The sequence below is a fragment of the Typopeltis vanoorti genome, chromosome 12 (genome assembly GCF_054136105.1).
Source record: "Typopeltis vanoorti isolate ZY-2024b chromosome 12, IOZ_Tvanoo_1.0, whole genome shotgun sequence".
In the NCBI taxonomy this organism is placed as follows: domain Eukaryota; kingdom Metazoa; phylum Arthropoda; class Arachnida; order Uropygi; family Thelyphonidae; genus Typopeltis; species Typopeltis vanoorti.
In genome coordinates this window covers 100,980,236-100,998,850 of record NC_143560.1, presented here as the reverse complement: position 1 = coordinate 100,998,850, position 18,615 = coordinate 100,980,236, and the positions used below count along the sequence as shown (strand labels likewise).

At 37.7% G+C, this 18,615-nt stretch overlaps 1 protein-coding gene across 2 annotated transcripts in view; it reads right to left on the bottom strand.

The window, feature by feature from the left end:
- The window catches only part of LOC150101072 (putative peptidase C1-like protein F26E4.3), a 119,616-nt gene extending 102,177 nt beyond the window's left edge, over positions 1-17,439 (bottom strand). For both annotated transcript variants that reach the window (XM_090401250.1, XM_090401251.1), the window contains exon 1: positions 16,916-17,439. In XM_090401250.1, the coding sequence (XP_090257376.1) occupies positions 16,916-17,183 (268 nt within the window). In that variant the 5' untranslated portion in view covers positions 17,184-17,439. The remainder of the gene's footprint in view (positions 1-16,915) is intronic.
- Positions 17,440-18,615: the final 1,176 nt, after the last annotated feature.

Here is an 18,615-nt window from a genome sequence, read left to right as displayed (position 1 = left end):
ATTGTTCCTAATATCTAGGTTAAAAATACGCAAATGGCTATTATTGGTACCTCCAATTAATCAGCAAGATATAAAAAAATATCTTGTTGATATTTTTAGCACCCTCTGGAGTGCCATCATCACCTCCTTAGCACTATTTGTCAGTGCCCTTAGTATTATCGTAGCAAATTTTCTAATTTGCAATACACTTCATATATGTATTATATAAACAGCACTTCTGTGCAGAATTTGTAACAACAAACATTGGAATTTTATTAAATCTCATTGGATTTGGTCGTGGGTATCATGGCCAAATCCAATGAGGTGAGTGGATTTTTCTGTTGTCTCAAACCTCCTGCAGTCAGCGTCAGTGAAAATGCTGATGTCAATGCAGGTATTTCCAATAACTCTTAAGGATTCTTGAAAGATAGTGTTGGTAGTACTTTTACATGTTTTTCCAGATGCATGTAGTACATACATGTTCATTATTTACTTAGAGATATGCTGACGACAACGACAATAACAGCAAGATAGGAGAAACGAATAGTAATGAGAGAATTTAACGAAGAGTAAACATTGGTGGTAACACAATATTTGTTCACTGTGTTTTTATCATGAATAGAGTTCCAGAAAGACCATTACTAATCATAATCGTGCTTGCTTACTGAAAACGGCATATATATGAACCCTGCAAAAACAAAGCTAATGATATTCAAAAATCTCCACACCTAACCCACAGAAACTAAATATCTCGCTCTCCGACATCCGTTCTCCTATACACAAAGCACTGATTCTAAAAGCAAAACCATCACACAGGTGAAAACAACACATTATCTCTGACTTCATTTATATATACACACACACACACACACACTAGGGGGGCTACGCCCAACTCCCCCCCCCCGAGTTCCGGACTAGTAGGCCGGTTTCCTTGAATTCTGATGACTCGAATTTTGAAGACTTCACACTCAGGGTAGCCCGTGAGTTTCAAAACGTTTAAATAAAAAGTGACATAAAAAGACTTATCATTTTATATATATATATATATATATATATATATATATATATATATATATATATATATATATATATATATGCGTGTGTGTGTGTGTGTGTGTGTGTGTGTGTAGGTTTTGGTTACGAGAAGTACGTAATATTCTGGAACAAACCTCTTCAACTATGAATGCACTGAACTCCAAGTTGAAGGAATATCTTGATGCAGACGGGAGAATGCACAATATATTCAGCACTCGCCTATCATCTCTCTTTCCATGAGTTTATATGGACTGACTTGATTATTTTGTAGGTTGCGTTTTACTACTATTTCTGTCTTTTAATGACGTAAGTGGCTGCTGTCTTTTGTTCCAATCACAATCTTCAATAAACTATGCCACAAGTACACTATTGTACAATATTTTCGAGCGCATTTCTTTACTGTCGCATAGATTGTTATTGGTATGTAGTATTCAAGAGAGAGAGAGGGGAGGGGGAAGCCTTATAAACGTTGGCAATGTAATGTTTGCCAACATTTACCAACATTGCCGGACTCACCTCCCCCTGTGACTACTGGTATGGACAATCATAAAGAATCAAGTGTTCTATCCTCGATGATGAGTATGTATAGTCCTGATCACACTGGCAGGTTGCAAATCTACCAGCATGATTGTTTTTAGTCCTTTTGTTTGGATATTCATTAAATGGTAGGTGATTTCTTTTACTCAGTATGGTTATTAAAGTAAGTATAAGTCATGACACCACTGCCACTTTGCTTATTAAAGGCCCGAAGTAGAAAAAAATTCAAGTATGATCCGTACAATACTGTCGCGGCTTATGTATAATCTGCTAGTATTCACAGTAGGATTTTAATGCATTACAGCTTTTTAACACTCTGTCAGTATTGTTAGCATTACCAATAAATAAATAAATCTTGCACTCTTAATCAAGTGGGGTAAAAAACGCTAATAACCGAATATCAAAATCGCAAACAGAATTTATGCACGTTACATGTGCAGCAAAATACTTATGCCAACGCCACAGAACGCAGAATGTTACTGGTTTGATGGGTGAAGCATATAAGGAGGGATGTGATGTAGGGAAAGTTGACTTCTCTGTGAATCTGGGAGTTTCTAATGAACCATGGGGCGTCCAGAATCATTCTCAGGCATTTGTTCTTTATCCTCTGCAGTCTTTGAATGTTTGTATCCGAGGAATGGCTCTATGCAAGAGATGCGTAAGTGATGACTGGGCGTATTACCATCCTGTATATGGGTAGTTTGTTCCGAGTATCCAGTTTACTTCTTCTTCTTCTCCATGATCAACAGAAGAAGTAAACTGGATACTTCAGTTTACTTCTTCTTCTTCTTCTTCATCAACAGAAGAAGTAAACTGAAGTATCCAGTTTACTTCTTCTGTTGATCATGGGGAAGAGTTGCGCGGTTACTTTGGATGTCTTCGAGCTTATGTGTTTTATATGACTGGTTTATTGGAGTTTTTTGTCAAGCATCACGCCGAGATATTTGACTTTAGTCTGCCATGGAATCTTGACTCCTAGCAGGTGTATATCCTCCTTGGTCTGGGCCTTCTTTTTGGAGAACAGTATGGCTGAACTCTTCTGGGGGTTTCCTTGGATCGTCCAGTCCAGTCCATCAGCCACTTCTCCAGTGTATGAATACTGCTTTGCAGTCTTTTGATTGCCAGTTTGGAGCTGAGAGATCTTGCTAATAAAGCAGTATCATCTGCATATAATGCTGTGATTGTTGAACTTGGGTTTGGAGGGATATCAGCTATGTAGATTGAAAATAGCAAGGGGGGAGGGGAAGAAGTGCGCCCTGTGGCACACCTGCTAGGATCTTGCATCTAGTTGATACAGTTTCATTTATTTTGACCTGCATGTATCTATCTTTGATGTATGTGTCAATTATTTTTATTAAATTGATTGGTATATTGAATTTGATGAGTTTGTAGAGAAGACCCTGATGCCACACCTTATCAAAAGCCTTCGCAACATCTATAAAGACCGTAGCTGTGTGGAGATTCCAGTTGAAACCTTTTGTGATATATTCGACCAGTCGGTGTATTTGTTGTATAGCGCTATGGTTTTTTCTGAATCCAAACTGCTCATTTGAAATAATACCTAATTTATCCGTTGCTGATTGAAGCCTTGTAAGGACTACTTTTTCCAAAACCTTTCCAAGGCTGGATAGAAGACTGATAGGTCTGTAGCTTTCGGGAAGTTGAGAGTTCTTTCCAATCTTTTTGACTCGCGTGATATCCGCCGTCTTCCAAGTTATGGGAAGTGTTTGATTCTGAGGATGGCATTGATTATGTTGACTAGATGCGAAATGACTTTTCTGGGGAGTAGTTTTATTATTCTGTTTGTGATTCCATCGGGACCTGGAGCCTTGTTGTTCAGATGGGTTATGATATTTGTAACAAGTGGGTGGGATAGGTTCTGAGTTGTCCTTTTGTTGTCTTAACACCTGCTTGACTCGGCAGTGAATCTTGTAGAGAAGATTGATGTTCAGATTTTTATAAGAGGGGTTACATTGAGTTTCCAAGTTGTCAATTAGAGCTTCGGCTTTTTCTTTATCTGTGTGAGCAATTCCTTTCTTGGTCTGTACTGGGAGTATAGGTTGGCTTTTAGTGCGGAGGGTTCTCAAGAGTTTCCAGATGGAGTTATCCTCTGGGTTTAGATTAGTCAGTTTGGTTTCCCCAATCTTGGTTTCGATGTTTTTTCAGATCTTCACGGAGTTATCTATTTAAATTATTCAGAGTTGTTTTATCTTGTGGGGCTCATGTATTATGGTACCTCTTTCTGGCTTTGTTTTTTAATCTGATTAGGTCCATGATTTCCTCAGGGCTCCGACTTCTAGGGTGAAGGTTTGCGGTTTGTGTAACTGATGCTATTGCTTTTTTGATTTGGCTGGTAAGGTTGTTTACGGCTATGTCTATTTCCTCTTTTTTTTTTGGATAATAGGTACTGGGCCGATGTGATCTGAGAGAGTTCTGGAGAGCTTGTCCCAAGATATAAAGGAGTGCGGAGGAGAGAATTGTTCTTGTGTACCGAGCTTAAGCAGAAGGGGGCTGTGATCAGAAGATAAATCATTTAACGTTTCCAGGTGATATTGGTATCTGATGTTTATGAGAATAGCGATGTCGAGTACATCTGAGTGGGTTGACTCTGTGGGTCCGGCTATGACAATAGGGTTTCATGTTGAGTAATGGTTTAGAATACGACCTTTGTCATTGATTGTACAGCTGTACCAAGCTGGATGCTTGGCATTAAAATCTCCAGCCATGATGATAGAGTCTGTGGAGCCGAGAATGGAGTCCAAGTCAGATACCAATAATGGAATGCTGGGTAGATTGTATACAGCATAGATTTTGATACTGCCAGCATTGTTTGTATGAACTTCAATACCTGTTATCTGTAGGTTCTTGTTTGCGGATTGATCAGGACGTTGTGGCTTAGATAGTTTTTAATGTATATGGCTGTACATCCTCCACTGGTGGTGAGTCTGTCTGTTTTGTACAATATGTAGCTCTGTAATTTAGGATTGTTAGCTGGCCTGAGATGTGTTTCATTTACTAAGATTATATCAGGATTGTATCTGTGAGTGAACTCTTGCAGTTCCAGGATTTTGTTGCTAAGTCCATTTGCGTTCCACGCAATTATGATAAGAGAGTTAGGCTTATATTTCCTTTCAATCATGATTGAGAGGGTTGTCAGAATTGAATGGGCACCTTGCAGGAATTTCTTCGTGGTGGATGGCGTAGGATTGATTTTGCTGAACTCCTGAAGCATGGTTGCTAGTGAGACACGAACTGCACGAGCCAAGGAAGTATCCTTGGCTCGTGCAGCCTCGGCGTATGGTTTAGTTCTGGTTTAAGGTTTTTTTCCTTCCTGAGTTGTCAAAGTGGAGGTTGTTTGGACTGGATGACGATCTGCACGGTTGCCCAGAGTGTCACTGCTGAGCGGTGGATGGGCGGCTTTTGCTGACCAACAGTTCTTTGGGTGTGCTGCATACCCTTTGTTGCTGAAGGGATGGGGACCTCCGCAGTTTGCGCACTTAGCCGGCGTAGATCTTGATTTGGTGCATATGATGTCTGGTGGCCTTTGCCACATTTTAAGCACTTGAAGTGGGCCCGGCACAGTTTTTGGGCGTGCCCAAACCGCTGACATTTGTGGCACTGTCCTGCTGCCGCTCTCTTTCTTAGACGTTTCGTGATAATTCTGAGGCCACAAATAGTAGTCAGTTCATATATCTTATTCTGTGTGTTACCAATCTCTACAAGTACTAAAGGCATTGGCCTTTTGTCAGACCTGAGCATCCTGCTCACTTTGATTGGAGTCAGGCTCTGGCTGCTTAGATCAGCGGATTTTTCGGGGGTGATTCCTTCTGTGACACAGCGTATCACCGCTTTTAGGATCTTTTCGCTTGGTAAAGCAAAGGTATGGTAGGGAAGATTTTTGTTATCCATTACCCTTGTCATCTGCCTGTAGTCAAGGACAGCAGTAGCTGGCTGGATTTTGACTCCTTTATCTGAGTTTTTTGCCCAGGAGTATGTGATGTTGTGCTCCCTGAGGGCTGATGTGATAGAAGTCCATTTCTCCTTATCCCGTAATATGACTGGGGGACCTTCTCCGAATTTTTCGGAACGTCCTGTGTGGGTGAGTCGTCGTCCTCCATAAGATCTTCTGTTCTTCGTCGTTTGTTTGAATGCTCTCCTTGTAAATTGTTATGGCGGGGGTTTTAGATGGCTTAACAGTAATGAATTCCCCTTGAGATTCCTCATCCTCTCCTTCTGGATCATTTGTTTGGGCGTACGTGTTTAAATAACCCGGCCAGTCAGGTTCAAACTTTGTCATGATGAACTTTAGCACATCTAGTGTCTCCTCCTTGTTTAGAGTCCGGATCTGTTCCTTGATGCCCTCCATGCCAATGGTAGGACAGTGAGCCGATAATTATATTCCCTCAGGCCTAACGATCTGCCAACATAATCCTGTTGACTGGAACAGTCAACTAGCAAAGATCGAGAAGCGGTGTTGTGGGAAGAGACCGTGAAACTGCTTGGCTCAGCTCGGATTTCCTACTCCCCTAAAACCACACATCCACCACTGGTCATCAATTTCGGGTGGGGCCTACGCGGCCATTGACCTCATACACATTTCGTAAATAGGGGGATATGGTAGGAATTCGGGCAGGGTTAGAGCCAGTTCAATGCAAGATTCGTAGTCGGAAACAGCCTTCATTTAAATACTTTGATCAATTGCTGCACACGACTTGCGTGCGATCTCGTTCTTAATAGACTGTCTTAAGACCTCAGTTACGCCTCTTAGACAATTAATATGGGTTATTTTTCCACTGATTAAACACCTGGGATATCTTACCTTTTGAGAAACTAGCACCCACAATAAGCTCTTTATCGAACTCTGAATGGTGCTTTGTTTTTCGCATTGTGATCAACACTATTGACGATTAACAACGACAATAACGCTATTGATGGGATGGATGATGCAAGCCGCTTTTCATATTCCCCTTTATCTATGTAAGAAATCATGATGTAGGAATACTTTGTGAGCTTCAAGCTCGCCCTTCGAGGGCTGTGGGATTAAATATACTCAAAGGACAGTAGAATTGCCTTAGGTATTTTGTGCTTGAAGTGATCAAATTCATTGTAGTCAACAGCGTGTCTGATCAGTTTATTTGAGTGCATGGCCGCATTTGAACTTTAGTGTTAGAGAGTGAAGAAAAGAAGATTTATATATATATACAGGGTGTTCGGGATAAATTTGACAGTTTCGTAAGGAAAAAGAAAATCTTCTTTGTATCTATTAAATTTAATGAATTGACAAAAAAACATTACAGGCAGAGTTAATTACAATACTATCAACAAGATTTACTCAAAATAACCACCATTAGCATCGATCACAGCTTCAATTCTGCTTCGGAACCTCGAACAAGCTGATGCTACAGTCTCCCTGGGAAGGGCCGCAAAAACTGTTTTAATTTTATCCATTAACTGGGCTTTTGTATTACTGGAAGTGCGATTGGTGTCTTTTTCAACTGCGCCCCATACAAAATAATCCATGGGGTTAAGGTCTGGGGAGTTTGGAGGCCAAACATTTGGACTGGTGAAGTCGTAGAAATTTTCAGACAACCATTTTTGACTTTTCCCAGAGGTGTGGCAAGGGGCCGAATCCTGCTGCCATACATACGGCCTAACATTGGCTACCCTTGTTATCCAGGGCTTGACTACAGTTAGCAACTCCACGAACAAAGCCCGAATTCCAATGCCAGGGTTCTTCAACACCTGTTCCTGCAGATTTGCGAGGAATTCTGCTGTACGAACGCAATCAGATCGTCTGCTAGGGATCTTTCTTCTTGCTACATCCTCGTAGTCACCATTGCAAGTCTCTAGTTCATGCCTGATTGTTTTTACTGTATTCAGGGAGCATTGGGCAGCAGTCGTAATATCCTTATTTTGATGGCGGGCACGAATCATCATGATACAAGTTATTCTCTTCCATGATTCAGGTGGGTTCCAGCTATCCATCCTTTCTGACATCTTGTATATGAATGAAGAAGGGTCCAAACTTTTAAATGAAGAGAAGTGTGTGTTAATACATGTAACTTACGGAAAAATATAATTAATTATAAATATGTCAAATTTATCCCGAACACCCTGTATATATATATATCTCCGTGATACCTTGATATCAATATTCGATATTGGTATCACGGTGAATCTGATTATTTCTGATGAACCATGAGTCATCTAGTATCATCCGTTAGCATTTTTTTTGTATTCGTTGTAGTCTCAATATATCAGATTTGGAAGTATGGCTCCACACTGGCGAGGCATAAGTGATTATGGGACGTATCACCATCTGATATAGTAATAGTTTATTTCTTGTATTTAGTTTGCTACGACGATAAATCATGGGGTGAAGTTGAGCGACTGAATTGGATACTTTCGTACAGATGAGTTTGATGTGATGGTTGAATCGTAGTCCTTTATCTAATTGTAACCCAAAATATTTAGTTTCTGCTTGCCATGGGATTTTGGCATTAAAGAGTTGGATATCTTCTTTGGGAGATAATAGCCTTCTGGCGAAAAGTATGGCTGTGCTTTTTTGAGGATTTACTTGAAGCCTCCAATCAGAAAACCATTTTTCAAGATTGGCAATACTGTCTTGTAGTCTTCTGGTTACCAGTTAAGGACGGAGAGATCTTGTTAATATTGTAGTATCACCTGCGTATGTATCACCTGTGATGGTCGTCATAGGATTTTTATGGGATATCTGCCATGTAGACAGAGAACAAAAGCGGAGCCAGCAATGAGCCTTGTGGAACTCCACCTAAAATATTACGTTTGCTAGACATCATATTCCATTGATCTTCACCTGCCTTGTTCTGTCACTGAGGTTGATTTAATTAGACGTATTAAATTTATTAGTATATTTACTCTAATAAGTTTATAAGAAGACCTTGGTGCCAGATTCTGTCAAAGCCATTTGCAATGTCCAGGAATACAGTACCAGTGTGTTGTTTCTAGTTGTATTCTGTAGTAATATATTCAACAAGTTGATGAATTTGATGAATTGTACTGTAGCCTCTGAATCCGAAACTGAATCTGTTAATTCTTGCGGTCTGGATAGGATGATTTTTTCAGCAATTTATCTTAGATTGGATACCATGTTGATAGATCGGTAGTTTTGAGAATCTGTGAGTCTTTACCAGGCTTGTGTATTGGAATAATGTCGTAATTTTGGAATAAGTGGCAATTTTCCATGTATATTATATTTGCGTTGATGATGTTGACAATATGCATTATAGCTTTGCGTTGGAGTAGTTTGATAATTTTGTTTGCGACGCCGTCTGGCCCTGGTGCGTTTTTGTTGTTGAGATGTTTGATTATGGTAATTAATTCTGCTGGAGAGTAGAGTTAATCAGTTCTGAGTTGCTTTTGGGTCTTCTTAAAGTGCGTCTGACATGTCGGTGAACCTTGTAAACGAGGTTGATATTTATATTTTCATATGTTGAACTGCACTGCTTTTCCAGGTTGCTGACGATGGTTTCATGCTTTCTCTGTGTCTGTATATACCATACCGTGCTCAGCCTGCATAGAAGAAGTTTACGTTTGTTACGGAGAGTTTTAAAAAATTTCCAAATTGAGTGATCTTCAGGACTACGAGATGTTAGTTATTTTCCCATTCTTCATTTCTGTGGTTTCTGAGAGTTTCTCTACCTATATTGTTCAATTTGTTAAGGAGTTTTTGATCTTGTGGAGTACCTGTGTTCGGATATCTTCTCCTGGCTTTGTTCTTTTCCCTGATTAGATTCATAATATCTTCGGGGAGATGATTGGACTTATAAGTAGTTGTAGTCTTGGTGATTCTGCTAATGCTTTGTTAATTTGATCTGTGAGGGTGGCTATTACTTCGTCCATCTCCTCCTGTTTTTGTATGATGGGCACTACTGAACCAATGTGTTCGGGGAATACTTTGGATAATTTTTTCCAAGCTATAAAGGAATGACGGAGGGTGGGGGAAGAATTGTTCTTGCGTGCCTAATTTAAATAGGATTGTAATTCTGACGACAGCGCATTAATCGTTTGCAGCTGATACTGATATCTGATATTTTGTAGGATAGCAATATCCAGAATATCCGGACTGCGAAAAAGACCAGGATGATAAGGTTCTGTGGGACCTGGCACTGCAACATAATTGAATGTCATATAATTGTTCGGTATGCACAGTTTCTATTGGTCGTTTTTATGTTCCATGCTGAATGCTTGGCATTTAAATCCCCTGCAATGATGGTGGAATCTATGGTACCTAAGATGACATCTAAATCTGCCATCAGTAAAAGTTTACTCTGTGAATTCTAGGCTGCATAAAGTTTAAGTTTTCCAGCATTGCTGTTGTAAACTTCAATGGTGGTTTTTAATATAGACTGCAGTACCACAACTTATGGAATCGAGTCTATCAGTTTTATACATAATATATCCTTGTAATTTCGGATTGTTTGCTGACCGAAGATGCGTCTCACTGTTTAGAATTACATCTGGGTTGCAGCTGAGAGCGAATTATTGCAGTTCAAGGATTTTGTTGATGAGGCCGTAGGCATTCCAAGCGGCGATCAGCAGAGAGAGAGAAAGAGAGGGTTTGGTAGAGTTTTGTTTCCATTCATTACTAAGTGCAGTTATAATAGAGTGGGTCTCTGTAGAAATTAGTGACGGGCTGGATTTGCTGAAATCTTGTAGCATGGTAACTAGTGAAGCGGTTATAACCGCAGTTAGGTTTGGGATTTATTTGTTCATGGCGTGTCGTTTTCTTGGAACACACTGCATCAGCGTAAGTTTTGTTCAGTGGTAGCTTTCCTTCCTGATTTGCAGAGTTTATTTGAGTTTGAGGATGATCAGTACGATTGACAAGGGTGGATGAATGGGAGAAAGGTTGTGTATTTCTTCCCGTTCATTGAGATTTTGGATAGAAATTACATCCTTTGTAGTTGGCAAGATGAAGCCTGCCGCAATTGGCAGGTGTGGTTCTAGGTTTGGCACAAGAGTTAGTTGGATGATTTTCACCACATTTCAGATATCTGTAGTCAGCCCTACACAGCTTTCGGGCGTGGCCAAATTTTTGGCATCGAGGCATTGCCCAGCTAATGTTCCCTTTCTAAGGGGTTCAGTAGTAACGCCGAGACCACAGAATGATATTAATTCGCAAATTTGTGTTTGAGTGTTGTTAATTTCCACTAACACAAGTGACATTGGCTTTTTGTCCGTTCTGTACATCCGACTCACCTTAACTGGAGTAAAACCATGACTGATAATAGGAACTGTTGCGATCTCTTCTGAGGTGATACACTCAGTGACTTCTCTAAGTACAACCTTCAGGTTTCTATCACTGTTTGGGACAAAAGTGTGGTATTGTAAGTTTGAATTGTCCATAAGTTTTGTTAACAGACAGTAATTTCTAACTGTGGTAGGCTGAATTTTTATGCCTTCATTTGTATTTTTTGCCCAGGAGTAGGCAACATTTTGATCCTTAATGATTTGTGTGACTAAAGTCCACTTTTTTTTTCTTTGTCGCGCAGAACAACTGGAGGAATCTTCTCATTCTTACAAGAGTTCATCCTCCATGTGATCGTCTTTGTGATCTTCTTCAGTCCGTCTTTTACTGACATGTTCCTTCTGTGAATCTAACTGATGAAGCTCCTTAGGTGGGGAGACCATTAAGTTTATATTTTCATCCTCTATACCAGCATCGTCACCTTCAGGGTCACTTGCCAATGAATATAGATTTAAATATCCCAACCACTCGAGCTCAAACTTCTTCAACAACCTTTTAAAAAAGGTCAGGTGCTTGATGTCCGTCTAAATTTTTGATTAAGTCGTCCGAGTTTAAGTTTTCCGTGGGAAATTAAATTAAATTCTTACCTGTTAATCAGCTACTGATGTTCACAAACACAAAGATCGAATAGGATCATTACTATAAACAACGATGTGACACTAAGGTTATATAACGTTCACAATCACCTTCTCCAATACAAATGAAATGCGATCAATCAGATAATGAAATTGAATCACTATTGATGATGACTGACTAGCAGCATTCTTAAATAGTTGCCGGCCGGTATGTGTATAAATACACATACCGGCCGGCCTTTCAGATGTAACACCTTATACTTGTATTTGAAGCTTCGTATTAAAGTTTATATAAAATTTGTGGAAAATTCGTCTTATGTCTTTTTGGTTGTTGTTTGTTTCAGCCATGAAAAGCAGCTTTTTTGTCGTTATTTATTTCTATACCCTATATGCTGCTACAATCCCACTTGAGCTATAAAACAGTCAATTTTGACTATTTTATACATCTGTTCTTTGAAAACACAACATATAAAACAACAGTGTATATATACTGTCTTTTTACACACTTTGTACTGACGCACAACGTCTTTATGCGAAATAGGATAAAATTGTTCCTTTGATATCTTCTAGACAAATATCTGGAGGGGTAAAATGGCCATCACCGAAGATGCACCACGAGATCATCCAGTCATTATCTTTGACTTTTCTCAGAGGCTACTCTAATTATAGGTTAGAACTTTTGAAATATTATCCGTAATCTTTCTCTTCCCTTGCGGGTTTGTCGCCTCATTGCGTTCAGGTCACGCAGGGAGGCGAACTTTTCCTATCCAGCTTATATGATTATTTATTCCTTTTTTTTTGAGGATTAAGCATTTCTATCTCATTAGAGTTAATTAAGAACAGGATATATAAATACTAATGATCAGGGTTGGAAATATTCAATAATTTTCCCGAAAGGCATAAAAACTAATGACCTTAACCTTTCTTTTGCAAAAGCGTTATATACACCATTAAGTTAATTAGCGACTATGTTAATACACTTCCTAGTGGTTAATCTAACAACAACAACAACTAAAACATTGGCAAATACAGTTTCCTGTTTTCAAGAGGACATAAAGTTCATTTCTTGTAGGCTCAATACTTTACCAAATCCCTAAATGATTTCTCTCTCTCTCTCTTTCTCTTTCTCTCTCTCGAAGTGAATCCACTAACTAAACTGCAAAGTACGGTAACAAAAGTTGAGTACAAATGTAACGAAAGCGTCTAGATTTTTCATTGAAGTTGTAAACATTAAATGAGCATTTGTCAGATTGCAAATGGAAGTTCAATTCATTTTCTTCATCAAGCGACTATTATATTATATGCTTGTACACGTACACAGAATTTTCCTAAAGTAAGAGGTCAGCCGCCCCTTATTTTCCTACGAGAAGTTCCCTGCATTCCGATTTTCTTAAAGGGAAATCTAACCTTAAACTAACTTTTTCTATCCTCATTTATCAATATACTATCAACTAATAACAAAGATTCGATATAATGGAAAAATTAATCAAAATGACAGTGATAAATCGTAATTGTTTTAACTTTGACTTACCGCTTTTTGGCAGATATGGTTTCATCCTTCAAATCGGTCAAAATCTCTCGTGTCCCCCTCTCCCTGTATATACGGCATGTCATATACTTATTATATATTAATCTTGAATAAAATGAAACAAATGATAAGAAAACTGAGGAGGAGGAGGAAAACAGAAAGAAGCTGGCTACCTAATTATATACGACAAAACAAAGACCATATGAGAATAGTCCGCTGAAGACTTTGTTGAGAGGTATTAAGTTTCATAGCATATATGCAGGGGTGGATGATGGGGTAAGAAGATAGAAAGTGGTGCGATCCATACTGGCGATCAGTAATTTCACAAAGTAGTGCAAAAAAAAAAAAAAAAAAAAAGGCAGCTGCCAATGTCTTTCGCCTTTACGATTGAGAGAATTACAGCAAAAGATCAGTGAGGATAGCTCGATGGCAGAACTTTATTACCTACTTTTTACTTTATTTTGATAACAAAATTCTAATTTTTTGCGTCAATTATAAGATTTGCATATGTCAATGATTAGAATCATCCTCTTCCCCCCAGCACCACATTTAGGAATAGACAATTGTGAGACCACCAACCTGCTTGCTCGAGCCATGAAATGGTTAATAAAAGTTTTATGTTTAGCATCTAGAACAGGGTTTTCGGATCATCTGATTCTTTGCCTTCTCAGGACAGTAGATGCTTGTTTATCATTCGTGGATGGAGATCATATAAAAAATAATAAAAAATAAAATAAAAACTTGTTTCAACGTCGTGTTATTCTGATATTTGCAAACCTATAGTACATTTCGTACAGTGAGTAGCCTAAGTATAGGATATATATATATAGGATTTTTAATTTATTTTTTTACAGAGTCCGTAAAGTCTGCTCTAGAGACCAAGCATGAAACTTTTTCAAGTCACTTCAAGCTTGACGCCAATAAGCATGGTGGTGGTCTCACACCAGGGACGATGAAATTCATCTTCCACCTAAAGACAATCACAAACATCGATGCCCACGGTGGAATTCGAATCCACAACATGTTGGTTGGAAAGAGGGTAAGCTAACCACGCGCCCGGCTAGGCCGATATGTTTCTGCTTAACTGAAAAAATAGCAATGACTGCAGGTATAAAAAAGAAAGGAAAAACTTTTCTATGAATATAAATATTACAATTATCTCAATTTCCAGTTCCATACAATGATTAAAACAAATTAAAAAATTCTTCATCATTACTTAATTAACTGCTTTTACAATTCACAATTGGCTAAATGAAAATTTCTGAGATATTTTCAGGCATATATCATTTCAGGGTGTGTGTGTGTGTGTGTGTGTGTGTGTGTGTGTGTGTGTGTGTGTGTGTGTGTGTGTGTGTGTGTGTGTGTGTGTGTGTGTGTTTAAAATTTTAGTGGGAAATGTTTACTGTACGTTAAATTCGAGAATTAGTGGGTTACAATGATATATGACTGGCTTTCAATTGAACCACTTTGATTTGAGCAACTCTGCAATCCAAGCTTCTAAGTGTGGCGCGGGCTGAAGAAACTCGGACTTATTCCCAAATATCGCAGACTACATATATTTATTTATATTTATTTATTATACTTCATGAATATTTATTATACCTTGATGAAGCACTGACACCAATTGATGATAATATCTTAATGATAGAAGATATTTTTCAAAATTATTTTTCCTTCTTCTTTCATCATCCAAAAGTCTCTAAAACGTGAATATCATCAGTGTGCTTTAATGAATTGTGAAAGATTTCAGGGACACCTTTTTATGAAACGATTCGATTTTCCTACGTTATTTTCTCCATTAATATGATAATGTAGTTTGGCACTTCAATAACATATATCAGAAAAAGAGCTAAAATAATCAACGAATGAAAGAAAGGGAAAAGATATAAAAATATATACTAATTAAGAAGAAAGCACAAAGATTTTCCTTCTAGAAACTCCAGTTTTTATTTATTGATTAATTTTTAAATTTTCTGAAGAGAGACAAACTATCTCTAGAACATGCGCCAATGACGAAATATTTCATCAGCGCTCTTTAATCTTGGATGCCTCTATGCCAGCGATTTTCAACCAGTGTGCCGCGAAAGGTCTTCAGGTGTGCCGCGAGATTTATGAAAACAAATTAATTGAAAGAAATAATGTCGTAATTTGCGCATTTATTTATTAGTGTCTGGTCTTCCATCTTCTTGTGTGTGTAAATCAATCAAAATTATGCCTATTTTTTGGCAGATAATCAAAAAAATTAAAAGAATATATTTTTAGTGTGCCGCAGAATTTTAATAATTAGTCCAGGTGTGCCGTGTTATGAAAAAGGTTGAAAATCACTGTTCTACGCTAATCCAAAAACTACCAGATTCACCTTCGTAACTCACTCGGAAGAACGACTGCACTTTGGTTGGAAAGAACTAAAATATTAAAATTTCAGTTTTAAAACTAAAACCATGATGCTGTTCAATACTTTTTACTCATGGCTAAAAAATATTAATACAGTATTCCACAACATTATAGTTTTAACTATGGTTAAAACCATTATGGTTTTAATTAGAACTTCAGATCTAAAGGTCCACAGGATCATAATGTTCACATATTTGGAACGTTTGATTTGCCTAGTAGATGTGGGTTCGAATAGCACTGTGACATGGATGTTTGTGAAACTCTTTTGGTGAGGACAGTTTTCGACCCCCCCCCACTTATTGGAAGCTTGAAATGGTTTCAAAAAATTATATATTTGATTCACAGAGTGGAGTTACCAGTTATCATTTTTTCTTTTTTTTCTAAAGAGCCATCTTGGTGAAAATGGCATTTAATTGAATATTTCGAGAACCGCATTTGAAAACCAGGTCACAATAACAGAAATAGCACAGCGTAATCTTTTTGATTTAAATGCATTTATATGCATTTTACCTTGAAATAAAAGTTGTTTTACATAAAAACAGAAAACGGAAATAGATTATTAATATTTTAATTCCCCCCCTTAAATCTCTGATTTAAGAGATAAATCTCTAATTAATCTCTGAAGTAACTAATTTCTAATCTAAGTTAAAATGGCTTATCTCTGAAGAGATGAAAAATTATTTGTTTATTTATAACTATTTCATTATTATGAACGCACGATTAGTTTCGTCTTCCTAGAAGACTTCATTGGGTACATAAAATGGAAGTGAAAAAAGAGAAATACAAAATATACATTACTAGAGAATAAGAGCTATCAATTAAGTTAAAAACGGATTGGTGACATTTGAAGGCACTCTGAATCCCACAGTGAGCATGTTTACGTGTGCGTGACCTCGCGTACGCCAAAGTTGGATGGCTGAGGAGTAACAATCAGAGAGGTTATATAGCTTTAGGTTAGTATTAAGGTGGACCGTAATTCTAGAACTCTTCTCTCAAGCTTATTGTAGCATAATAAAAATGTTTTTTGATTTATCCTAGATCACTGGATGAGCGGCAGAATCTTCATCGTCAGGGTTAGCAGAATTAAGAACGTGATATACGAGGGAAGGGGGGGGGTCTGGAAAGTTCTGATAAACACCTAGAACAAATTATATTTTGTATTTGTCTTTTTTCACTTTCATTCTATGTACCCAATGAAGTCTTCTAGGAAGACGAAACTAATCCTGCGTTCACAATAATGTTACCTTCATAACTCTACTACTAGTATGTTCTTTCTTGTGGTCATATCAATTACTTCAATTACTTTAATATGTTCTGATAAACACTTTGTTCTAAGTGTGTGTGTGTGTGTGTGTGTGTGTGTGTGTGTGTGTGTGTGTGTGTGTGTGTGTGTGTGTGTGTGTGTGTGTGTGTGTGTGTGTGTGTGTGTCACAAAATATTTTGTGTATATTACAAAATATTCACATTCCAATTCTACACATTCTTGTGTGATGTTTAATTAATCATCGCTTTGAAATACATTGAAAATCAATCATAATCCAATATCAAACATTAGTTAAAAACGAGAAAAAAACTTACGCGCTTTTATTATCGGCGCAGGTCTCGGGATTCCTATACAGTGCTCCCAAAAATCTGGACAGCAGTCAGCTCCATTTGTCCTATTACAAAACAAATCGCAATAGCAGAGGGTGCCCAAAATCGGAACGGTACACGAATCATCCCTTTGTGGACAGCATGACTCCGGTTTTCGTGTTCGACAATAATCACCTCGAAGATCCCAATATTGTGCCGAAACTATAACTGAAAATGTGAGCCAACACACTGTTATAAATATACGAAGGCCCATTTTGTTAGTTTACAAAAAATAAACACACCACTTTAAATTTTATGAAGTGATTTTGTTGGTGTCTCCTATATATCAATCTTTGCTAAGAAAACCATGGATTAACTCTCTTTTTTTATACACCAGAGTTATTTTCCACCAATTCTCATTTTTAAAACTTATTATTCTTAACTTTTAAACCTGATAACTGGCTGCAAACATGAACAAAAAGAAACTCGAAAGAGACAGAAGTTCCCTCGCACAAATGTTTACTACCTGAACATGCTTTACCTGAAAGTCGTCTGACTGTACTTTCGGTGTACGTCGTCTGCACGAACGGTGTAAGTTTCGTAGCGCCACTGGTGGACAAAAGTGCAAAACCACGAAAATATTTTTTGGAAGGTCTTGTTCATTTATCAATAATGTTTAATCATTCCACACTTCCGCTGTGCACTTGCGCACTTCCTAACCATTTACTAGTTGAAATAAGTTTATGTGGCGAGGTCATACCATTCTACAACTCTTAATACTGGAATATTATGTAAGACTGTAGGAAGTATTTAAGGGAAATAGCTTCTTCAAAATTATGTATGCATTACACAATATTCTATTTTCTACTTTATGCTTCTGATTGAGTGATTATGTAAACGGTTCTCAGATTCATATATATATATATATATATATATATAGAGAGAGAGAGAGAGAGAGAGAGAGAGAGACTTCTAAGTAGCAAATTAAAGATCCATATTTTGTCCAATTATTCTTCCTTCTACTTTATTTTTTTTTCTTTTGTCTAACACTATTTTAATATTTCTATTATCTTGAGTAATTGTTTTTGAAACAGCTTGCTGGAATGATCATAGAGGAACATGACGTCATAGTGCTTTCGTAGTAGAAGTCAAGATAGTTGAAAGTCTGAAAAAGTTGTATCTGTCTGATTTTGCAAATTCTGGCAAAAACCAGACAGCCTGTGGTAATTATTATTATTATTATTATTATTATTATTATTATTATTATTATTATTATTATTATTATTATTGTTGTTGTTGTTGTTGTTGTTGTTGTTGTTGTTGTTGTTGTTGTTGTTGTTGTTAGTATTATTACGTGACACCTCCAAGGACTCTAAAGACTCATTGAGGGAAGGCACCTACTGTACAACTCTCCGTCTCCACCATTTAATCTACCGACTTCAAGTTACGCTACCATCAACATCATCTAGACACAACGCCATCTACTACCCACCACCATTACTATTTTTTTTCTGTAAACCGCGTGTGTTCTCAAGACCGATTTGCCTGTACGCAGGAATTAAAAACCCGAGTTTCTGGGAGAAAAAAACCCTGATATCCGTATGAGATTTGCTAGCTCACCTTCAATTGAAAAAGCCAAATGAGTCAAATGAATCGGAAGCAAAGGGTTTAATGTAACAATTTGTAATCTACCAGAAGATATTGCC